The sequence below is a fragment of the Perca fluviatilis genome, chromosome 9 (assembly GCF_010015445.1).
Source record: "Perca fluviatilis chromosome 9, GENO_Pfluv_1.0, whole genome shotgun sequence".
Classification (NCBI taxonomy): domain Eukaryota; kingdom Metazoa; phylum Chordata; class Actinopteri; order Perciformes; family Percidae; genus Perca; species Perca fluviatilis.
The window spans coordinates 22870720-22896016 of record NC_053120.1 but is presented as its reverse complement, the minus strand read 5'-3'; the positions used below and the strand labels follow the sequence as shown (position 1 = coordinate 22896016).

Below are 25297 nucleotides of genomic sequence, written 5' to 3'. Positions count from 1 at the left end.
TTGTATTTAGAGGTTATATCAGAATAGGTTTACATGGTTTAATTTTCAAAAAACACCATATTTTTGTTGTACTACACATTGCTGCAGCTCCTCTTTTCACCTTGTGTGTTGAGCTCTCTGTTTTAGCTACAGAGTGAGACATCTCACTTCTATCCCATCTTTGTTGCGAGTCGCACATGCGCAGTAGCTAGGTAAGCACTGCCAGCCAGTCAGAAGCAGAGTATGAGGGCGTGCCATGCTAGCAGCTAGGCGAGCATTATAACGCGGGTAACTCCGGATTTCCACTGGATGCAGACCGGCTGCGGACCAGCTCCACTGCGTGTCTGCTGCATGCTCCGCCGTCCGTCAAAACCAACAACAGTTTGTTTCCTTCCAGAGGAGTAGAGGGGAAACAACTCTGTGCTGTGCTTTCATGGTGTAGTGCAGGGAAATATGATCCGCCGTGAGCACGGTTTATTTTATTTTGAAAATTCACCGGATGTTTATTTTGTTTCTGTGCTTGACTTCCTGTCCCGCACTATCTGCCGTGTGCTGAATTGCTGCGGAGCTCTCTGGCGTCCGGCAAAAATAGAAGCTCTGCGTATCTGCTCCGGAGGGCTGCGGACCGCCGGAGCTGGGACGCAGTTGGAACGCAGCCGTTCTGCAGTCAGTGGAAATACACACATTGACTTTAATGAAAACCTAATGACTCCGCCGCCATTCCGGAGCCGTTATGCAGCCGGTGGAAATTGGGGGTTACAAAGTGACGCACGTTCGTCCCTGAAGTAAAGGCTGGAGTGTTTTCTGTTGGAGATGGTAAGTCCCTTTGGGGTAGACTTTGGGCTTTTTCACTTTGTAAACCTATAACGTGCACAAAAAAAGATATGTCGCACAATAAAGGGAAAAAGCCAAAGAGCACAATATGAGCACTTTAATTAAATAGCCTACTGAAAAAACAACATATTAACTCTTACCTTTTTTATTCGTTCACCTTTAACTCACTATAGGGGAATTAATAGGGTGAATGAAGAGACTTTTTTGTCAGACTCCTATTACTATCAATCCTGTTCCCCTGGCTACCTGAACTGTCTTTTCAAAGTAAAACACCTGTGGTTTACTCAAGGGAACAAAGTTTCCTCTGCCTCCCCAGCAAACGACTCAAGTGTTATCTCTCCAGTGTTCTAAGCAGCTAAATCTTTTCCTGACAACGATAATCCCCAAGGCAAGGTGTGCTAAGAAAACACAGTCACATTTTCCTCCCTGTGGATCCAATGACCCGCATCCCTGCCCTTCCAATACACACACACACACACACACACACACACACACACACACACACACACACACACACACACACACACACACACACACACACACACACACACACACACACACACACACACACACACAATCCTTGTACCTCTCACACTTTAATCTTGTTTAGATTTAAACCCCACAGGATGTTAATGAGAAATAAAGCACTAGAGCCCTCATTTTTTTATACAAGCCCTAAGACTATGTCTTTTCCCACAGGTGTCATACGCACGACCCAGCTCAGCCTCCATCCGTGACGCCAACCTGTATGTAAGTGGCCTGCCCAAGACCATGACTCAGAAGGAGCTGGAGCAGCTCTTCTCCCAGTACGGACGCATCATCACCTCCCGCATCCTCGTCGACCAGGTCACAGGTATCCATGGGGCAGCGCCTCCTCTCTCTTAACACTTTCACACAGACACAAGTGATCAGCTAGACACTAAGCGCACAAACACATACTGTATATATACATCCATGTGTGTCGCGGATATCCTCCAGCCATTCACAAGCACACTTAGACTGATGATTTTACACATTTTTCTAAACAATTATGGTTTGTTAAATGTGTCTTTTGTCTGCGTGCAGTCACGTGAATATTTGATGTATTGACAGCTACAATATTAGGTCCAGTTTGTGCCTCGAGTCATTACTATTGTTACATTTGTAACTGTTTTTGAGAAGGACGAATAAAACCCGTTTGGAAAGTATTTCCAGAATCCATAAATACTCTTTTGCACATCTAAATAACCTGTGTATTGCACAATACAAAAGATTTTTTACCAGTAGTAAGTAGCAACATATTTTCTTCAGCCAAACAAAAATGGCAGCTGGAAGTGAAATATTTCTCTGTGCTTGTCTCTGCTGAAACTGCAAAATAGTAAACACAAGTGTAACAGTTAAATAAATCTCCAGTTTACTGAGCACCATGTGTCAGTCATTCACACTGAATGTGTTGATTCTACGGAGTACTGGATAATATCTTCGTTATTTAACCTTTGCATAAAAGTAGTGTAAGTAAATGAGCACGAAACGCATAAATCTGACAAAACATGACATACTGAAAACATTTGCTGTGTGTTTGTTAAGACACTGATACAGTGAAGAAAGGCAGAAGTACTTGAACAAAGGAAAGAATCATGGTAGACCATAGTCAACCAAAGTAAAATCGATATGTACGAGTATTGGAAAAATATTTGTGTAATATTGTAATAAATTGATTTTAACCATATTGCCCAGCACTATCGTCCACCAAGCATTGCCTAGTGAGTGAGTGACCGCAAAAGGCAACTCTTCTGACCACGGCCCCAGCTGAGGGGGCCATTGTAAAGACAGTTACAGTATTACATGGGAGGCACAAGCTGTGCAATAAACATGCTCAATTACACATTCCACTACATCCAAAACACAGGAATGAATCACATCAGTCCATTGTATTGCAGAAGAACCCCTCCAGTGTGTCTCTTAGATCAATTTCAGGGGTTATGTGTGTGCCTACAGGCTGCAACCTGCTCCAGTGTTATGTGCAATGTGTACTGATGAAGCAGAAAGAGAGCAGTATGCTGTTAGCCACACTCATTTGCCTAAGCAGAATAAATCACTGCTGTCGGTGAAGTGCACGCCTGTCTATACACACTATGCAGAGGAGGAGAGAGGGTGAGAGGAAAGGGGAAAGTAGAGGAAAGTAAAACAAAGGAGAGGAGAAAAGGAGACACTGGAGTGTAGACGAGGGGGGAGGAGGCTGAGAAAAAGGAAAGAAAAGCAAGTAACACGGCGTAGATGAGTGGAGACGTGGGAAGGAGAGGAAATGAGAAGAGGGAGGAAGCGAAGGGAGAGCTAGGGAGGGGGGCAGCGGAAGGGAAAGGTGGAAAAAAAGATGGGGCTATTTCTACTCTCATCAACACACATGTAGATGAGGTAGGCACATCTCCTGCGGATCTGTCTTTACTAACAGACCTGTCAAACTGTACAACCATGCTACTAAGACCCATGGGACTCCAGACAAGCAACATAGTCACACAACACACAGCAAGGACACATACTGTATGTGTTCAACCACATGCACATTTTTGATTTGTAGCTTGCCAGCTCAGGCCACGTGGCATGGATAAAACAGATTTCAACACAGGTGGTACTGGTCACAGGAAGGCAATGTGTTCCCCATAGGTTGGGTTCACAAGTGACAGAATAATTCATGTGGTCATTTTTGACTGATAAAAGGTCAAATTTAAAGTGAAGCATTCTCATGAGTCATGAGCGTGTCCAGATAAAGTGCTGCAGTAGTTCACTTCCACCATTAGAAGTAATATGAGCATCCAGATCAAAAGAAATTGCTCAATTGAGAAAATTGTTGGATGGAGTTTCAAACAATTTCTTTTGGTAGTTAAAACTCTGATGTTAATAACAGCTAAATCAAATATTTACAATAATGATACAGTGCCACAAAATTATGTTTTTTATTACAATGTTATTGTTGATTCCTTTTGCAGCAACTTTTAAACAAATTTAATCATGGCTTCTAATTAAATTAATTTATTTAACCAAACAACTTCTTTTACTAGCACTACTAGTAAAATGTGCTATTGGCTAATCTTTGGTGCTAGGTGATGCCATGTCGATAGTTGGTGACAGTGAAGGCAGACTCTTGTAGCATGTAGACGGTGGATTTATCACTGGCCCGTACCCTCTTTAATACATGGAGCAGAGGCCTGTACTACGAAGCAAGATCAACATGCCCTGGATCTCTTTCAGTTATCCGGCTTCACCTATGGTGCGTTCTTTTTGTCCACCAAAGTCGTTTTATGAGTTGTTTTCCGGAGTTACGACCCGAAAGTTGCAAAAAGAAAGCCCCCGAGGTCGTATTTACGACTCGTCAAGTCGTCTGAACTCAGAGGACCCCGAGCTCACTTTCAAAGATGTCTACGTCGTGCATCACATGTAGTAAACATTGTGGTTATCTACAATTTTAAGCACTTTTGTCTTTGTTGTAACCAAATGAAGAAGTCGTACACATAGCACTGTATACTGCTACCTATAGGCATGTCGCTACAGTCTTATTAGGAGTTAAATACCGCCTAATTAGTTATTTTGTAGCTTGTGCAGCTGAAATTGGCTAGAGACGCTCGGTTGCTATATGACAACAATGGCTTTAAGCCGAGTCTTGAGCAGAAAGCAGAGCAGTAGCCTAACGTTAACGTTAATCAAAACGTAATTTTCATGTATCAAACTGTGAAATATATGTGTGTAATATGTCAATAACTGGGTGAATAGAATCCTAAATGTTACTAAAAATGTTACTATAATCCATCTTTTCTCCGACTCGTAGTATTGTGTGACAAAAAGAACGCAACAAACCGCGGTTATTCATTTTTCGACACGGATGTGACGTCACGCTCGAGCTACTAGTCGCGATTACAAGACAAAAAGAACCCACCACTAACCTAACAACCGCGGTCCCGCATAAGCTGTATCACGACGCTGGTTAACAACTAGTTCAGTCAACTCAGGGTTTCCCAATCCAGCGGCGTGCGCGTTCACATAAAAGAGGCGGTGTTTGTGAACCACGACCAATCGCAAACATCTACCAGAGCCGCTTATGTTATATATAAGAAGAGCAAATTATAAGTCTACATAAATATGAAGAACACAGACTCGGTTTTACAGGGAAAACGCAATACAGTCGCTGCTTCCTAAAACAAAAAAAATAGCCGACGCTGTAGATGTTTAAATCACAACTCCAATATCACTTCCCCATCAGCCAAGCACAAGATCTGACCATAATTACGTTGCTTTAGCCTATTATTTCAGTTGCAACCCTGGCAGTGGGAAGCGATCGTGAGAGCAAATAAAAAATATAAAAACATGATTCAAACCGATGTGCGCATTGGCGACACACAGCTCAAGAAGCCGACAAATAGCCGATATGTAATTCCCTCCCATTAAAATATATATATTTCATAAAAATACCCATCAGGGAATGTTAACGGGGTTGTCAGTCTCTAAATATTTTAACTTTTATGAGCGCACCTCTCTCTCTCTCTCTCTCTGCGCACCGCCGCCTGATCTTCTTTAAGAACGGTGACGCCGTTATCAATCAAGTATTGACTGGTCAGAAGGCGGTGCTTTTACACCGGTTGATCTCTGATCTCCAACTTAACCTGCTCCCGACCAAGTTAGGTGTTCAGCATGAGTTACCACGGCGATTGAACCCGATAACAAGTGATCCACCTTCGTGATACAGAAAATCCTGGGTTGAACCTGAAATTAGCTCGCTAACGCCAAATCCTGCTTCATAGTACAGGCCTCAGGAGGTGTAGCGCTTTTAGCCTGCTAATACCCTCAGCTACAGTAATTGCTGTCCTCAATACCACCTACTGTACCTGCTTTAAAACTGAAATACACAAAGATTCACGCATAGGTACACACACAGAGAGACAGAAAGATAATAAGGTATGTTCTGCAAGGTGTCCCTAGAGGGTTAAGGATCAGCAGGAGAAATGTTAATGATCAATTAGATGTTAGAGTTGCTGTTGATTAAAAACATGGAGGACCTTAGAAGGGCCTTGAGAGTATTATGCCAACATCATTGACTTCTCTTTTTCTTCTCTCAGTTACAGTACAGTAAATAAAAAATACTCACACAAGACACATACATATACACACACAAAACACACACACTGCCATTAAGAGAGAAATAGGCTGCAAATTAAAACTCTCCTGTGACTGCCAAAAATGTAAGTACAGAACAAGAAAGGAGAGGCAGAGATTGATCAAGGAAGAGGGAGACACAAACGATTTGTGGTGTGTGTCAGACTGGTTTTTGGTCCAAAAGGTGGTGCACTGTCCACCTCAGGATGTCTTAATGTCAGTAGTGTTCCAGTGACACCAAAAGAAGACAATTGAGAAGAAGACCATGTAATTATTGTTACAGCTACAATTTGTGCAGTTTACTTTTGACGTCATTAAAACGTAAGTCTTCTTGAATTGAGGGACATACTGTATGTTGTTGATATGACATCAACATGGTGCCTTGAAGTCGTGTCGCAGTTCATCAGTCACTACGTTTACATGCACATAATATTCTGTTTTTTGCCCTTATTCCGAAAAAGACGATATTCCGACTAAGCTATTTACATGGCTAATGAAAGTGAATATTCCACTAATATTCCCGTTTACATGTAGCCGTGCAAAATAAGATTTTTTCAAAGTTTACCAGCAGTTGTAGACTCCCTGTACCGTGCAAACAAACTCTTTCATTCCTTCAACCAGCATCTTGTGTGCGCATATCCAAAAACCTGTTGATATCCAAGTCTTTGATAATGTTTAAAAGTAGCTGTGTTTCTCCTTATCATCGGGTCTGCAGCCTTGCAAACTGTTGGCTGGTTGGTTTGTGTACAGCAACCATAGCAACGCATAGAGCTGACCATAAGCTGTAAACAGACAAGAGGCCATAAACTGCGGTAATAACCCCAACTGAGATGCATATTCCGAATGCGCTGTATACATGTCAAAAGGATGCCTCTAAAACCCAGAATAATACCGGAATATCGCACATCTTAATCGGAAAATGCTATATTCGGAAAAAGGCCTTATTTGGAATATCCAACTGGAATATGCTTTTTACCTGACCTGTATCATATTCTGAATATTGTCATATTCGGAATAATAGTGGAATTTTGGTGTGCATGTAAATGTACTAAATGACTCACCACTGTCCCCATATTTATTGAATTAGGAACCTAATCAGTGCCTGAAATCCAATACACTCAGTGATTCACTGTTCCTACTGAACTAGGGACTGATTTAAACAAAGTAGGCTGTGGAGACGAGACAGACATCGAAACAGCAATGCTAGATAATGTTGTTGAAGTAACGGATGTTCTCCAGTAACCATCGGCAGATGGGCTGATGATCCCCAGTTCCAGCTTTGCTAAATTGGGAACATGAAGTCTGTTCTTTAAGTTACCTCCTCATCAACAGGATGCACCCTGCAGTCACTCTTCTGTTCATAAAGACAAGAAGGAACTTTAAAACATCACTGTTAGCATCATTCAGTCAGAGGCAGCAGAAACAAAATCCACTAAAACTGCCAAATTACCCCAGAGAGTCAGAGAGCGAACACAACATCGACTTGACATGGATATCGCTCCATGTCCTCCTCTATCCTCCGCCCTCCTCTCTTCCTTCCTTCCTCTGTCTATTGATTCCTTCTAAAAGGATAAGCATATTTTGTCTCTTTATCAATGCAAATAGTGTTGGCCGGATTCCCCCGCTTTCCTTTCTTTCTAACCTTTAGGGACGGCAGCAAGGCCGTGATCTTGTGCTCTAACTGCTGGTTTAGGCTAGCCTCAATTTGAAACAGATAGCGTATATCAGAGAAAGCTTTAGATCGATAGTTAGCTATTCCTAGTTCTTCATCACAGACCTGTACGCGGTCAGAGGTCAATGCTTACCTGATCAATGACCGCAAATACAATCGATCCACATACTTGCCTTCTACAAACGCTGGCTCTGATGTGAAACTAAATTGCTGCTCAGTGTGTGTATGGATCGGCTGTGAAAAGGCTGATGCCGAGTCCCCTTCATGTGGGATGGAAGGTAGCAATGGGAAAGATTCCCATGGCAACAAGTCGCAAGCGTTCACAGCATTATACAACTCAAGATGGTAATTACCAGTGTTACTAATAGCGAGTGTGTTTTGCACAGTGAATGAATAATTATCTGGCATTGAGCAGTTTTGTGATAGGCAAGTTGTTCCTGATCAAAATAGCATTAAATTAAGGTTCAGTTACCTTGAAATGTTGCTGGCATGAGGTATCCATGTTTTAAATCTTTTCAGACACTTTGGTATTATTTATTGCCAAGTTGTATTCTGTTGTATTGGAGTTCAGAAAAAAATGACAAGACTCGCTCGGCCTAGACAAGAAACCAGCCTGATCTCAAAGAAATATGTGAAATCACCACAACCTCTTAACACAGCATTACGTGGTGGTGGCGCGTTATTATGGATCCCACATAACTTCTAGGCAAGTCCCGCCCTACGAAGCAGCTCGATTGGTTGGAGTTAGGCATTGACCTAGAGCGGTTAAAGGTCCAGTGTGTAACGTGTTTAGTTTTTCATTATCAAAATTTGTGTTACCTGTTCACAAACTTGTCCTTTTTCATGAATATTTACTTCGCCCAGAAAAAGGATGTTGAAAAGAGCAAGAGACCGGCGTCATCAGAAATAAACGTGAAGGCTACCTTAGCTGTAATAGGTACTTTGAACTGCCTGGTGTGAGAGAGTTGATTGCGATATATGATCTCAACGCTAGATGGGAGAAATTCCTAACCATTGGACCTTTAAGGTTAGGATAGCCGATTGGTCAGGGAATAGGACTGAACTAATCGGGTTACGTGACCTTGCGTAAGCATGGTCACCTGGCCAATAGTAGTGTGTAAATGCTATCGAAGGACGGGTCTTGCCTAGAATTTGCGTGGGTTCCACAATAACGCGGTGGTGGCACATACACTAATGTGGTAAAATGATGTGCCGGCACCATGGAAACAATGCCAATGGAAAGTTAATTATAATCCTTTGTCATGGTAGACACAAAAATTCCCTGGTTCAACACAGTAACATAACAAACATACTGTACTTATTTTATCACAAACCATGATCTTTTCCTAAACCTAAGCAAGTAGTTATGGTGCCTAAACCTAAATAAACAACAAAAAAAAGAAACGTCCTCTCACTTTCAACTGCTTTTATTTTCAGCCAACTTATCATGCGTAAAACTTTGTATGAACATAAAGAAATTCAACTACTAAGAAATAAACTGAACAGTGTTACACAGACATGTGACTAACAGAAATGGAAAAATGTGTCCCTGAACAAAGGATGGTCAAAATCAAAAGTTACAGGGAAGACATCCTCCCCTCATGTGGTACCCTTCCTGCAGGCTCATCCTGACATGACCCTCCAGCATGATAATGCCACCGGCCATACTGCTCATTCTGTGCGCGATTTCCTGCAAGACAGGAAAGTTAGTGTTCTGCCATGGCCAGCGAAGAGCCTGGATCTCAATCCCATTGAGCACGTCTTGGGACCTGTTGGATCAGAGGGTAAGGGCGAGAACCACACCCCCCAAAAATGTCCAGGAACTTGCAGGAGCCTTGGTGGAAGAGTGGGGTAACATCTCACAACAAGAACTGGCAAACCTGGTGCAGTCCATGAGGAGGAGATGCACTGCAGTACTTAATGCAGCTGGTGGCCACACCAGCTACTGACTGTGACTTTTGATTTTGACCATCCTTTGTTCAGGGACACATTTTTCCATTTCTGTGTCTATGTAACACTATTCAGTTTATTTCTTAGTAGTTGAATTTTTTTATGTTCATACAAAGTTTTACGCATGTTAAAGTGATGGTTCGGAGTAATTCACCCTAGGGTCCTTTGCACCATGACCTCGAGCCAAACACCCCCCCAGAAGCTTTTTTCACCTGGGTCTAACATTGGGAGAGTTAGCTAGAGTAACGTTATCAGCTGAATAGCTTAGCGCAGGGGCTAATGGACCCACGTTTGTATCTTGTAAGTTACCCCACTAATAATGCCCGAAATGATACCAAACGTCTACAAGTAGTACAAATAGGTTATGCACTCGTAAAACGATGGATTGGAAAGTTTGTAAGTACACCAGAAGTTTATGAACACTTGCCTGCTCTCTTCAGCTCTCTGTTGCTGCTGCTGCTACCTGCAGTTGAGCGAGTGCTTAGGGCCGTCTACAAATTACTACACCGAAAGAGATACAACAAAAATATTTATTAATTTAATGATTAAATAAGGTAATGTCTCCAAACTTACCTCAATTATTACTTGTCTCCTGCTAGTTATACTACAGCACTTACTTTAAAAAAAAAGTTAAATTAAAAATATTTTTGTTGCATCTCTTTTCGGTGTTGTAATTTGTAGACGTCCCTAAGCACTCCGTCTTAACAGCAACAACAACAACAGAAGAGCAGAAGCAAGCAGGCAAGTGTTATTTACATAAACTTCTGGTGTACTTACAAACTTTCCAATCCATTGTTTTATGAGTGCATAACCTATTTGCTACTACTGTAGACTTTGGTATCATTTCGGCATTATTAGTGAGGTAACTTACGAGCTACACGCGGTGATCGCCCGCTGCTTAAGCTATTCAGCTGACCAACCCTACTCGCTAACTCTCCCAATGTTCGACCCAGGTGAAAAAGCCGGGGTTTTGTCGAGGTCATGATATAGAAGAATTCGAAACCATCACTTTAAGTTGGCTGAAAATAAAAGCAGTTGGAAGTGAGAGGACGTTTCTTTTTTTGCTGAGTATAGTTTCTGTGGTGGTGGCACATAATTATAACACATCAGTGCAGCCACCAGCACGTATTGTGGACGTCGTGGTCATTTTACATATTTCTGTGAGGTCAGGTTGCAAGAAACAATACATTGTTTTGAGAAATGCAATGCACAAACATGCAGCATTACAAATATGCTGCCAGAAGTACATGATCTGCCTTTGAAAGTTGAATATATGTTTATGGTGAAAGTCAAAAGCAGGCTGGTGCAGTGTTTGGTGTTGCACAGTTTTGTTCTGTTTACGTTGACGGCGATGCCGCTGGCAAAATTATGGTTTACCGCAATTGCAGATTAATTTTATTAAACCGATATAGTTAGTACGGTATGGGTGTAATATTAAAATTGCAGTTTAATGCCATTTTTTCTTTTTTTATTCCGTTATGCTCGCATTTAGTTTGCCCTTAGTGGTAAATATCAGCAAAATTATTCAAAAATCGTGTGTGTGTGTGTGTGTGTGTGTGTGTGTGTGTGTGTGTATGTGTGTGTAACATTGAAAGCAGATAAAGCAGTCTCAGTGCACCATCAGAGGTAATTTCACTCCTGCCTCATCTGCATAGAACTCCCGTCTCCTTTTGCCTCTCCTTCCACCTTTGTGCCATGCCTGCTGTGCGGGGTGCAGATACCAAAACAACATGCATTTCAAGGTCAGGGACATGCCACTTCGTAGTGCTGCTTGTGCTAGTCTTTCCAGTGCCATGAAAATGGAGCCCTAGAAGTCTCCTCACAAACCTGCATGGCTCTACAGTTTTCTAGTTGGTTTCTTCTTGTACTCAGACCGTTCATGTTTGCACAATTGATTTCTCAAACGAATTACCCTTCCTCTGTACGGTTGGTATGTTCTCTCCTCTCTTGACTTGAATAATGGATGTTCCCCTTCAGACTGACACCACACTGAATCCCTGTTCTCTGCCTGTCCAGCAGAAGAGAACAGAACGGTCAAGGTAATACGAGCAGAGAGATGCAACCTCTAGGTGGGGGGGACTGCAGCCCTGACTCATAATATCGTCTCTCTGCCTTTAGTTTTTTTCCCCCCATAATCTTTAGAGTGCATAACGCCTCTGTGGTTATTTCGACACGCGCACACACAACCACATACAGAAATGCACATGATACATGCGCACACACACATACGAGACAGATGGTTGAAGCTCTGCTCTGACAGAGGCTAAAGCACAGGGCACCTCCACTCTTCAAAGTCTCTCCTCTCAATGATTTTTCAAACACCATCTGTACCCAGGCACACTAATGTTACTTAAAACAAGGACATTGCTTTTTTCTCTCCCCATAATTATAAGATAGCAGAAATAGTGTTTCTTTCTGCCTTTGCCATATTATTAAGTCTTTTGGGACAGGAAGTCATATCATTTGATACTGTTGGCACAATATAGCTTCTCAAATAAAAGATAAAAGGATGGGAGATGGAGTGGCAGAGGTTCTAAAAACATAAGATTTTGCTTACGTGTGTGCATCAGTGCATGCATCTATTTCAGTGAGTGTATGGGCTTATAAGGATATAATGCACTAGATGCATGAAACTGTGTGTGTGTGTGTGTGTGTGTGTGTGTGTGTGTGTGTGTGTGTGTGTGTGTGTGTGTGTGTGTGTGTGTGTGTGTGTGTGTGTGTGTGTGTGTGTTGTAGAAAGAGAGAAATTGTATGTGTTTCATTACCCCGCCAGGTTTCCCACCACTCTCCTCTCTCTTGGTCTCTCAGAAGAGCAGTCATTTCTCTCTGTCAGTCAGTCAGTGTTTGGGGAAATGATAGTGGGTTTTAGAGAGAGCGGCTTTGTTTGGGCAGGAGCAAGCAAGAATAGCACTGTTTCCTTTCATCATCATCCTTTTACTGTCACCTCCTAACATTCTCCTCTATCACTCTTCTCTCCTTTTGTCCTTTCCTTCCTTACTCCTCCGTTCCCACTCTTTCCCTTTCTATTTTTCATTCCTGCCTTGCACCCGTCCCCCCCCCCAGCACTCGCTCATCGCCCCCCAACCTTTCTCCCTCGGTTTCCCCCTCCCCAGATTGAGGTAGCGTGTTATTAGTAAGGCAGCCAATGTGCCTGTCGGTGTGTGTTAGGGAGAGATAAGCACAGGTAGAGAGAGTTACATAAGCCGCTGTTGATTACTGTGGAGGAAAGGGAGAGCAGAAAAAGAGAGGGAGAAGAAGAGAGGGAGAAAGACAGATTTCTGTACCTAAGTAAGTACATTGTGCTCTAATGTTGCCTGTATGGCTGGCTGGCGGTTGATAAGTAGCCTAGGCTTCTGGGGCTGGTTGAAAGGACAGTCATTAGGTTTGATTCCCTAGACTGGCAGCTTGCTTCATAGATTGCAAGTTTGTTTTTGTTCTAATGTTTAACCTGAAGAAAAATAAACTCTCTTCCTAGGTTTACTATGTTAATATGGCATGATAAAGTGGAGATGTGGATTCACGGAGCAGATTTTTCATTAAATCTAGTTCATTAATTTCATCTTCAAGTAGTTTTTTTTCTCGCTTAGATAAATACCAGGATAATGTTTCAGGACAAGGATGGTAATAATCTAGTTTTAGATTTATCTTGAACAAATGCCATAAAAAGAACAAAACCAACAATTCATTGAGCCATCCTACTGACAAGTTTTGCCCATGTAGCCAAAGCCTGATAGAGCCTGTTCCTATGTGCCTCTATTGTTGCCCAACTATTATAAACAACAATGAGCCACACAGTCACACTGGGTGACATGTTCATTCATTACAGTGAACATGGGCATTGTAGTTTATTTTGCGTCATTCCCACATAAACCAGCCTGCTGCTATTAATATTCCTTAGCTCACAAAACATGTATTTATCCACAACTAAAATTGGCCTAAAAAAAAAAACACTATTTACTTGTGTGTTTGAGTAATGTTTATTAAAAACTACAATTCCCAGCTGTTTTAGCTGTTTTTTAAGTTACTTAACCTTTCAAAATATAAAATTATTTTGCATTATCTTTTAAATTAAGTTTTAAACTTTTACTGATTTACATTATCATAAAGAGTATGTCTCTCCCCCCCAACAGCCTAATAATAATAATAAGCAAAAGTCATTATTTGTATAGCACTTTGAGACACGTGCGTTTTTACAGGGTGGTAAAGATAACCAAGCCAGGTATGCAAAGCAAAAATCAAGGAAAAGAAATTAGTGGATGGCCGGATCAAATCAGCAGAAAAATCAATGCTGATAGATGCTGGTTGCACAAACTTTCTACACCTAGTTCTGTGTTACTTTACATTTTACTCCACCATTGGATATTTTTTTTGCACATTGAGCCATTCCTCCTCTCTAGTGATGCTGAACGGAGTAAAGCAGGAGTGTTTCTCAGCACAACCTTGAACTGGGACTGCTGGCCGACTTCACTCATCTGCGTCTGAGCCAAAGAACATCTTACTTAATTTTACTACCTGAGCGTTCTTGATAGTGGCTTAGTCTTATTCAAAATCTGAATTCTTAAACAAGTGAATTGTGTTATATCAAAAGACTGCTTTTTTTCTGCACTGGATACAATAGCGTGTAGAGACAAATGATGATGAAAAGATGATGCGCGGGCACGCACGCACGTGTCATAGATTCAACAAGGTGCTGGAAAGATCCCTTATAGATTTTGGTCCATATTGACATGATAGTATCACGCAGTTGCTGCAGGTTTGTCGACTGCACATCCATGATGCAAATCTCCCATTTCACCAGATCCCAGAGGCGCTCTACTGGATTGAGATCTGGTGACTGTGGAGGCCATTTGAGTACAGTAACTCATTGCCATGTTCAAGAAACCAGTTTGAGATGATTTGACCTTTGTGACATGGCGCATTATCCTGCTGGAAGTTAGCCATTAGAAGATGGGTAGCTTGTGGTAATAAAGGGATTGACATAGTCAGCAACGATGCTCATTTAGGTACTAAGGGGCCCAAAGTTTGTTCAGAAAATATCCCCCACACCATTACACCTCCACCACCAGACTGAAAGGTTGATACAAGGCAGGATGGATGCCAAATTCTAACCCTTCCATCTGAATGTCGCAGTAGAAATCGAGACTCATCAGTTTTCAATTTTGGACAGCCTGTGCCAATTGTAGCCTGAGTTTCCTGTTCTTAGTTGACAGGAGTGGCACCCGATGTGGTCTTCTACTGCTGTAGCCCATCTGCTTCAAGGTTCGACATGTGTGTTTAGAGATGCTTTTCAGTATACTTCGGTTGTAACGAGTGGTAACTTGAGTTACTGTTGCCTTTCTGTCAGCTTGAACCAGTCTGGCCATTCTCTTCTAACCTCTGCTATCAACAAGGCATTGCCTTTGCCATTGAGTGTACCTAATAAAGTGGCCAGTGAGTGTGAGTGTGTCAGTGTGTGTGCTCAGTATGCTAAGCATTTGTCCAGAGGCCCTCCAGCCAGAACCAGTTTAGGAGCAGCTCAATGCCAAACAAGTGTGAGTGAGGATTAAAGGACGAATAAAGTCCTCTCTTCCCGCCTCTCGTCTCAGCGGAGGAAGTGAATGAGCAATGCTCTCCTCTTCCTTGACTACCACTGAGGTGCCCTTGAGCAAGCCTCTTGGAGTTGCTAAGTGCCTTACAGAGTTCGACTGTTGTAAAATTGGGCAGATTCCAAATATCAAGGTGAAGCATGGTGTTGGATGAGCTTTAATGCTTAGTAAATTTACATATGTAAAAAACTACAAATGTCTGTTCCCAATCACACTTAATGGATGTAGCTCAATAACAGCTCTCCCCAAAGACACAGCAGTGACCACCATTTTACCTCACATGAAGCACATGCATGACAACCTCAGTAATAAATGAAGGAACAGCGATGGTTATTGTTTGCACTTGTGTAGATCCCATTATAGAATTGTTATTTTCTGCTTCTGACAAGCTAATTAAAATGTAGAGGTACAGAGTTGGCATGAGAGGAAGTAAGGAAGGAAGAGGAAATTGTGAAAGCCTGTCAGGGGAGACTGAGCTAGAAAGGTTAAAATTTTTTTAGAATAAAACAGAATAATTTACAATGAATAGCAGTTAATGAGATCATCCAACAGGCTCAAGGGAAATGCTGTGGTTTAGGTCTGTGCATGGCAGAGTGTGTGTGGTCAGTTAAGATTGTTCTTTTGTGTCTGCAAAGTCAGAACCTTGTTGATTACACACATCATCGTTTTCAGTTTTTGCTTATTTTCGTCCCTTTCGCACCCAAAAGTTGTTTAGTGCTGCAGGAGGACACTGATCACCAGTTTCCAGCAAATTAGGTCCTTTTGAAATGTTGACAGCAACAACAAAAAAAGAAAATGCTTTCAGTATTTGAAAGAAGCAAAAAATAAGCTTGTTCTGAAATTCCCTTAACTTTATGAGACTTATGAGATTTAGTACAAGACATGTTTCATCAATGATTGACTTTCAAAGAGTGTTTTTATTTATTTCACAGCCTGGCTGGAAAGTAAATCACATTAACATTGTGCTGCCTGTGTCTTAGAGGTAAAATAAAACTAAAGGGGGACTGGGATGGTCAAGGTGCTTCTCCAAATAAGAATGCAGGGGGGTGAGCGCCATGAGACAATCCAGCAGGAAGTACTGTATAAAAAAAAAAAGAGATGGGGAGAGAGATGGCATGTACAAAAATGTGGAATAACAATAAGGGGCGGGGAGAGTTTTTTGTGTGAGAAAGAGACTGCACACAATGATGCTCAAACACAAAACTCCCCTTTTTCTCACTGCCTCTCTTTTATTCAGTCTCAGTCACAGAGACATGCCTGTGCACACAGTATTATGTAAATAGTCTCTTCGGCAGAGTGCTGCTGCCACTGAGCGAGCATCCTCTGGGCCATCTAGGCAGCCTCATTAAAACAAAGCACAGCATCCATTAATAGATACCAGTGTGCGCGCACACGCGCACAGACACACACACAAACACACACAGAGAGAGCATTCACAGACACCAATAAAGTACCTCCCGTGAAGCACGTCTCTAAATGTTCCTCTCAGGTGGCAGTCAAAAAAATATCTCCAAGGAAACGGCTCAAATGTCACTGAGAATAATGCATGAAGGGTGTGTGAAAGGATGACTGTGACTGGAGCTAGCATGAAGGAAGAATGGACTGTGTGGCTTCAAACAGGCTTGGGGCCAATGCCACAATACAGCCCCATATGCTCAGTCTACGGCGGGTGTGTGTATGTTACTATTATGCTATTCATCTTTCTCTTCTCTCTTTCTCCAAACCTGCTGTTAATCCTTGTGTTAAATGCAGCACATCAGCTTTTGTTTGAGAGGGGTGTGGGGTGGATGGGCTCTGTGATGTGTGCAGAAGTATAAAGACTACCTGGGAAAATGGTGTTTAACATTGTTGAACACGTAGTACAAATGTATGGACTGTTAATGTTCTGTCTAAACACTGTAAAGTAAAAAGGGGCCTGTGTTTGTTTGTGATCTGCTGGCCCCGCAGGTGGTTCCCGAGGTGTGGGCTTTATCCGCTTTGATAAGAGGATAGAGGCTGAGGAGGCCATCAAGGGCCTGAATGGACAGAAGCCATCAGGTGCCGCCGAGCCCATCACCGTCAAGTTCGCCAACAACCCCAGCCAGAAGACCAGCCAAGCCCTTCTGTCACAACTCTACCAGTCCCCCAATCGCCGATACCCAGGCCCCCTCCACCACCAGGCTCAGAGGTTCAGGTGAGTGCTTGGGTGGGGCATGGAGATGGTCATGGAGGAGAAAGTGGTGGTAGAGAAGAGACAGGATAGGGTGGAAAAGGGTTCAGGTGGTGTTGTATAACGGGCATATGGTTTTAAAGATACATAGTTAATGCAGAGTTTCCCAACCTTGGAGCTAACCTAGTATACAGTTTTCTGATATTCATTTGGTGACCCCCAAAATTCCAAAGTTGAAATTTTTCTTTCTCCAAAAACAATGTTAAGTGACTTGGAGCACTTTTAAGACTTGGATGGACATTCTCTCCCGTTTGATAGTAGAAGTACAAAAGGATCTTCATTAGAAAATATGTGGTTCTTTCAGAAATATAAAAATATATGTTAACTGTGACTCCTAATGTGTATTTTAGTAAGCTACGTTCACAGAGCTTAAAATAAATAATTGTTATGTGCATTAAAATACTTACGCCATACAGTAACATAAATTAGCATTGTTACAATAACGGATGGGAATTTAGAGTGGGAAAAATACTTCCCAGAACCAGCAGCTCGTCCTACTTCCCAGCTCTTTTCCAGACACATTATGATGTAACAAAATGAAACACAAAGTGCCATAGGCATAATAAAATGTAGAATAAGAATTGGGTCACTAGCCCATGAGGTTGGGAATCTCCAGATTTAAATGTTCAAGTTAGGAATAATAGAAAGCAAGCAATATGTATTTATCTGCAAACTTTATAACAGTTATAGTTTATACATAATATCATGAATTCTGAGACAAGTATGTTATCTAATGTGGTATGATTTGATGTTGTGATTAACATTAACAAAAACTCCTGCACTACCAGTGCGATTGGTATCATTAAATGACAAACAGGATTGCATCGGATTTCATATGTGGATATGTATAATGTCATCAGTCTCAAACTCGATAGCAATTATTCTTGGTTGGTGTAACAATAAATGAGTTTAATCAAGGAAACGCGTCTGTTCTAAACAACAGGCCTGATTTGGAAAACATTTGCACCAAATGCAATTTGCAATGTTCGAACAGGGGATGTTACACCCACACATAGAGAGCATGAGTCATAGCAACGTCTATGTATCAACAGTGATGCAACTTTTCTCCTGTGAACATTTATTTCGGCAAATACGTCCCCCTTTTGAACAACAGGTGTGAGCTCTGCACCTGGTGCAGGTGTCAATAAATCAGGCCCTGCGAGCGCTGTGTGTGGGTCCACCCGGATCAGAGGGGAACTGTTCATAAGAGACTGTGGGGTTCTGTCGTTCACAACTACACATTTCCCCTCATTTCATCATGCTGTCATCTTGTCAACACTTCCCAGAATATTCCCTGTGGGGCCTGGGCATAAAACTTGTATTTGGATAAAAAATATTGTAAATGTTCAAACCGTTGTCTTTCTGACTTTAAAGCCCCAATTCTGCATGATATGGCCACAGTGATACAGTGAACCAGGTTGTTTATATATATATATATTGTAGTTCAACTCACTTCAAATACATTTGCCAGACTTACAAGACAATCTATTGTATTAAATAATGCGTAAGCCACTGCATTAGAAGATGACGTTTGTTTTTAAGAGAGACTAATGAACAAAGTGCAAATAAAACAAATGACTAAATTCATTTAAGGATTTGTATTTAACCTTGTTGCAACTTATTTCAATTGAGTGCATATAAAGTACCTCAAGCTATTTTCATTTCTATAAAGTCTTTTTGCCCAGGTCAGTAATCTCCACAACAAGATATCACATCATATACAGTATATGGCTGACGTACTGTATATATGGCATCCTACCTAGTCATTTCCTGTCACTCACAATGACACAAACAGCCCTTTTTTAATTTAAATGTTACATACGACACCTACAGATGGTTAGGGCTTTCACCTCAACAACAAAAAAACAAGACAGAAACAGGTGATCGTATAATATTCCGCTCTATCATCCAATCCAACGAGAACGTTTCAGAACTGGATAGAGAATATATGCTTTTACAATTTCCTCTCTCTTTCAATAACACTAAGCCGGTCGTGCTGTTTACTCTCTATCAAAGTCAGAGCTTGGAAGGTATTTTTCTTCTGGAGCGGCTTCCCTGGTGTGACACCTGAGCGATGTAGCGTGGCTGTGTGTCTGTGATACGCCAAGCCAATTTACAGGCTCCGCAGGAGAGCTGTCGCTTCCCATCACAACTCACAACCACAGGACACTTCCTCACTGTGTCTCTGTGCTCCTGCTCTCTGCTCCCAAGCCCTCCACTAAAACCTCAACACTTTAGAAGTTAGAAATGTGCTCTATGTGCACAGTTTCCCTTTTTTTTTTACTAAATCTTTAAGGGCAGTGCAAAAGGACTTTTCTTCCCTAACACAACACAGTATTCAGTCAAACCCGAGCTATTGGTTGTTCTTCTTATCTTCGAAGATACACAATTAAGTCTAAAGTAAGTTATATAATAGGATGTTTTGTTGTTCAAAAGGTAAAAAATATATTGAATTAACTAAAAATAATGAAGCAAAAATAATCTACTGATGTATGCCTGAAAAGAATGAAATTAGCTCTAGAAAATCAAATCAATTAGAGATTGTAAAACTAATACCCTACTTGCTTTACATGCTTGACACGTTTGTGCTTCTGCTTATAAGTAATAACTAAGTTTAAAAAAAAACGTATAAGTGCAGTTATCATGTGTGACTAAATCATGTGGGCCTGCTGTAACACAAGTCAATGTATAATGTGCTTGTATGGTCCCTCTCCAAGACAGCAAACATTATCGACTCAAGCACAATACACAGAGCCCTAGATCCTAGCTCCCTTCCGATCCTCTGTCGTTAACTAATGGTACTAATTAGCAAATTAGCCTTATTATATCCAGGGCAGGAGCCAATTTTAATTGAACAGATTTTTGTTTCAAAAAAGAAAAGACAAAAACACCCATTCCTCCATTAACAGGCATTGAGAGAAAGCACAAAAGCCCTATTGTTTATATTGAGCTTGGAGAGGCAGTGTGAAAAGCTGGCAGAGTGTTTGCATGGTGAGCGTGCATCAGTGTGTGTTCGCACATGTGCAAGAGAGAAGTACTGAGAGAGCAAAAGAGAGGTAGAGAGAGAAAGAAAGAGAGAGGGAGGGAGGGAGGGAGGGAGAGAGAGAGAGAGAGGGGGAGAGAAAAAAGAGAGAGAGAGAGAGAGAGAGAGAGAGCAGCAGGTTGTTTTGTTGTGGCCCAATGGCCCGGCGGCCAGCAGATGTCTTCATGCTCTCGGGCCTGGAGCTCCTCTCCTCTGAGCATCCTCTCCAATTGACTCATTTACCCACAAAGCAGCGTGCTTCTTTCCTTCCCACGTAATGGGCTAATTACTGCTTTAATGATTCCATATATCCTTTTTTCCCCCCATTTTATTTCTTTGTTTTAGGGCTGCTTTCGTACTTTTTTGATAATGGTTAGAGAAAGGCGCTACAGTGCAGACACACTTTGAACCCAGATAATACGTAGGCCTAAAATGTTTATGTAAAATAAAAAGGTTATGTAAATTAACTTCGCTGACTTCCATGTGGGGATTGCATAGTAAGTACCTATCACAGTATGACTTTATTTAGACATTTTAAACATTTAAATGCATCTTAAACATTACAATTTTAAAATCATCAGCGTGAGCAGCTTGTGAGCCAGTATAAAATAATATTTTAAAACACAGGTTATCACACTGCTCTTCAGTCTTGATCTTTAGTATTCAGAGTTCTGCCGGATTTCTAATTTATAAGGTAATTACCTGGCATCCCATTGTTTAATTGATCCCTGATGAGAAGGCTACTGATCTGTTATCTCTAACATGCAATATAAATATAATTTAAAATGTTCAATGTAAATTGTATTGTGATTATTATTATTTAAGTTATTTATTAAAAGCCTTTAAAGCGTAATCGCTTTCTTAATTGCAATCAAATAATAATGAAGTTGTGTATACATCATGTGACAAAATAATGTAGCTGTTAAAATAGTTACCTGGATTATATTTTGGTAAAAACGACATTTTCAATTAAGATTTTTATGCCGTGTAGCAGGTGTGTTGTAAGAAAGCAAATGCTTGTTGACTGAAAGAGACGAGGAGAAACAACCCTGCTAGTTGAGTCAAAGTCAGAGAGTTTGTAGTGTGTTTAAGAGGAACGAGGCGTCACTGGCCAGCTGTTGCTCAATAAGCCGTGGCCCTTGTCCATTAGGCCAGAGGAGTTAATAAGACATGAGACAGGCCAGACCCAAGTGAGGAATGAAGGTCATTGAGTCACCAAGCAGACTGCATCCAGCCAACATTTCATACAGCCCACAGGTTTCTGAACTCCCGCTCACAGACAGACACATAAACTGTACCCTGGCTGACTGCAATGGCTGCTCACTCACGGGGCTGAAATTATTATGAAACCAAAACATTTGTTTCAAAAATGTAAGCCTTTCAGACAGAGGACACCCTCTGACTAACACTCAGCCATTCCACCTTACCTGTCAGCACTTAACAGGTCGACCCCGACCACAAAGACAGACATTCACAATTCCATGGCTAGTTTAATGTTCAGTTGTGTTCTTGTTGGTCCACCTCATAGAAAACATACTAATCTTCACCACTGCTTCTGCTCACCATCATTCAAATGCCAAACCATTACACTGACAGAACTCTGGATCATTTCCTGTCATCTCAGTTGTTCTCTCAATTGAGTTAACACAAATCGAAGACCATAGTTTATGAAAATCTTTTTTATTAACCTCCATTTTCTAATAAACCATCAATGTGGCGGCATAAATTGCATGGAACACGCAATTTCCTGCATATAAAATAAGCCAATGATTTGCCATTGCGTATCACTATGGCTAGCCTAGCATTCTAATATAGCGTGTGCCATGCTTTGCTCATGCGCTGCTGCCATTAGTGCTCTGTATGTGACTGTAAGACTGAACTGTGACCAGTCCACTGCTGTAGTCTTGTATAACAATTAAACAGTTGCACCGACAGTAATGTCGATGTGCCTGTAACACTCTGCTCTGGCATTAGCTAGTGCAGGGCTATACTGAAGTCCATGAAGCAGCGCAGTGGCCAACCGAGCAAGTGCCGACCATACTGATGGTACTGTGGATTCATTAACCAATGATAGCATTTTCTGGTGGGGCTCCTCAGTGTAATGGGCCAACTATAGATGGGTTTGTTTGTTCTTGAGTGAGGAGGACCATGCAGTTCCTACAGGGACTTAACATTAGTTCCATTGAGTGAGTCGACCATCTGCCCACCATTAACCCCAGAACCCTCCTTCTCTTTACAGGCTGGACAATTTGCTTAATATGGCCTATGGCGTAAAGAGGTAATTAAAAACTTCACCCAATGCCAGATGTCCATGTTGACTCAATGATTTATCAATTTCCTTTTTTTCTGTTCTTTTTTTAGTTTATGTTTCCTTGTATTTTTTGCCGTCACTTTGCGTTTGACAATTCGTTCAAGGTCAACTGCATTTTTGGTTCTTTGATTTGTTTGGTTTTTTTCCTCGTAAGCTTGAGTTGGTTTTAAAACCCTACCAACCATTTAAGGTGTAAAAAAGAAAAAATCAGTCTTTGTTTTCAGTGGTGATGAATTTGCTTTGTTTTGATTATGACAAGTGCTGGTGTTGTTTGGATTGTTTCTGTGTACTGAATGGATTTTGTTCTCTGGTGTAAAACTCCTAATTTCTAGGTGTGTGTTTTTTCTACCGGATTCAGGTTCTCCTGCCTTGTCACTCTACAGCTATAGCTTGGGAACAGTCTCTCTGTGGAGCAAATGTAGAATTTCTCACTTTGATTATATGGGTATTAACTCACTACAGAATTAGAACAAAACCAAACAACAACAAAACCTTTGCACATCCACTACCAACTATGTACACAATCCTTTATATAATAAATGTGCAGTGGCAAATGACAAAATTATATATTGCCTTAATTTCTTGGCAGTACTAGCTGAGATGAGGTTAGTGTTCAGCAAGGACACAGGATAAGGCTGGATGAACCTGGATCTCTGCTGGAAACAGGAAATGCTGTTTCACTGCAGACAGCTCCAGCTTTGCTCGGCACTGCTCTGCTCGAATTCCTTCCTTCCGCCTCCATGTTTCATTTTGCTTTCTTGCTACCATAGGCCTTACATAACCCAGAGCAGCAGCCACTGTGGTGATAGATGTTTCATGTGCTGACGGTGGCATCTTGCATGTTGCAAGCACAGGGACATCATCTGAAGTCAGCTTAGCAACTCAAACAGACATGATGCTTAGCTTCTAGAGAAATGTTCTCTTAGCAAGTTCCCCTGGAAAGCTGTGATTTTGTTTAACCCTTAGTGCCTCCCATACCCAATAAGCACTGTGGCTTCACTATGAGTCTTGACATAATCTTCTAAAGATGAAAACAGTGTCTGATTCAGCCGTCCTGATTGCAAAGCATGCCATCAAGTTAGAAGTGCTTCTCAGTGATCTGAGGTTATTTGAAAGAAAAGAGAAGAAATGTCTTAAGAGCGGGAGATGGTTGGCTTCAATAAGGACAGAATAGATATCTGGTCAGCTACACTGTTGCTATGCAACCCCTGGTCTCGTCTGTAACATTGGTTAGTGTTTGGTCCCGCTCTGATGGGTATGCCTGCATGCGCGTTTACACACATGCACACACACATATACACACACTTGTACATACAGGCACACTCATCTCCACATCCTCGCAGTGGCAGTGTTTGCTAGCCTCCAACCTGTCACACTCTCACAAAACTTGGTCACAACCTCCAGCTTTTGCATATAAATCACCACCAAGTTGTTTTTTTTTGGAGCCAAGCAGGAGAGGCCTGAACGCAGCCGAGCATGTCAGACAAGTCCTCGACGTGATGAAGCCGGTTAAGATTCCACCTGCTAAATACTGGAGAAAATGTTACCTCGACATTGAGGCCATGTAGTGATATGTGAGACAAAGGATTTGGTACCTTTTATAATATAGTTTGCTGCTGCACCAACCCTATGGTGACTATGAAAGTTCCCTTGTATCTCAGTCATATAGATTTGTGATACTATAATCTGTTTACTGTAACCTGGTTTTAAGAAAGATATATACTTATATAATCCGTATATAAAAAAAAAAAAATTGAATTAGCGTCAACGGCAACCACAATGGCCAGAAGCAAACTTCGCATGACCAAAGTCATGCAGGAAGGTCGTAGTGGTTGCCGGCCATATATAGTCGCTGAAGAGAGAGAGGGGTGGGGGCCCCTGAGCAGCAAGCAGCACTATCGATCAGTGCCACAAGCTCTGGAATAGAACAGAACACCCTGCAGACTGAAGAGTGGGAGGAATACACTTTGTCCCTTAATGCCACTGGGCTGTAAAGTGCTTCCATTTTCCATTTAGTTTGCTCCCTCTTCCCTCCCTCCCTTTCCTTAAGAAAGCAGCCTTCTTTGAGACAGCTGCAGCAAAGCGGAAATCTCAATTAAAGCACACCCAATAATGCCTATAGTCGTTTTTGGAGAGAGGTGGCATAAGAAATGAACCTTTTTATCTCATTTACCTTTTATTTAAAAATGGGGGATTTTTTCCCTCCTTTCCCTTTTCCTTTGAGCGGAAAGGCAATTAAGTGAAGTCAACTGAGAATTCAAATCTCTTGCATCACAAGAAAAAGGAAAAGATTATGAGGCGAATGAGAACAGATTTAGCAGACTGGTGCGTGATCTTTGATGGATTTCTAGCAACGGTTTAATTCAACAACTTCCTGCAATTTAGCTCCTAAAGGAGCCACTCAAGGACACAAAGAGAGAACCTTCGTCTGCATCTCCTTCAGCAGAGATACATCACGCAGCACTGTCGTCATTCCTGACAGGAGGCCTCTCAGAATTGAGCTCATTTAGTAGTGGCTATGCAGACACACACACACACACAAACTTGTGCATTTAGACTTAAACATACATACATACACATAGATCCATGCATATACATCCATATTTATCGG

The 25297-nt window shown here is 41.6% G+C and overlaps 2 protein-coding genes across 10 annotated transcripts in view; one reads left to right on the top strand and one right to left on the bottom strand.

Annotated features, from left to right (window-relative positions):
* The window catches only part of agbl4 (AGBL carboxypeptidase 4), a 429765-nt gene that overhangs the window by 350299 nt on the left and 54169 nt on the right, over window positions 1-25297 (bottom strand). The window lies entirely within an intron of this gene.
* elavl4 (ELAV like neuron-specific RNA binding protein 4) overlaps window positions 1-25297 on the top strand; it is an 83617-nt gene that overhangs the window by 53427 nt on the left and 4893 nt on the right. For 4 of the 7 annotated variants that reach the window (XM_039811722.1, XM_039811727.1, XM_039811729.1 and 1 more), the window contains 3 exons: window positions 1513-1666; window positions 17083-17317; window positions 22615-22653. In XM_039811722.1, coding sequence (XP_039667656.1) covers window positions 1513-1666; window positions 17083-17317; window positions 22615-22653 — 428 coding nt within the window. The remainder of the gene's footprint in view (window positions 1-1512; window positions 1667-17082; window positions 17318-22614; window positions 22654-25297) is intronic. The other 3 variants (XM_039811723.1, XM_039811724.1, XM_039811725.1) reach the window with 3 other exon arrangements.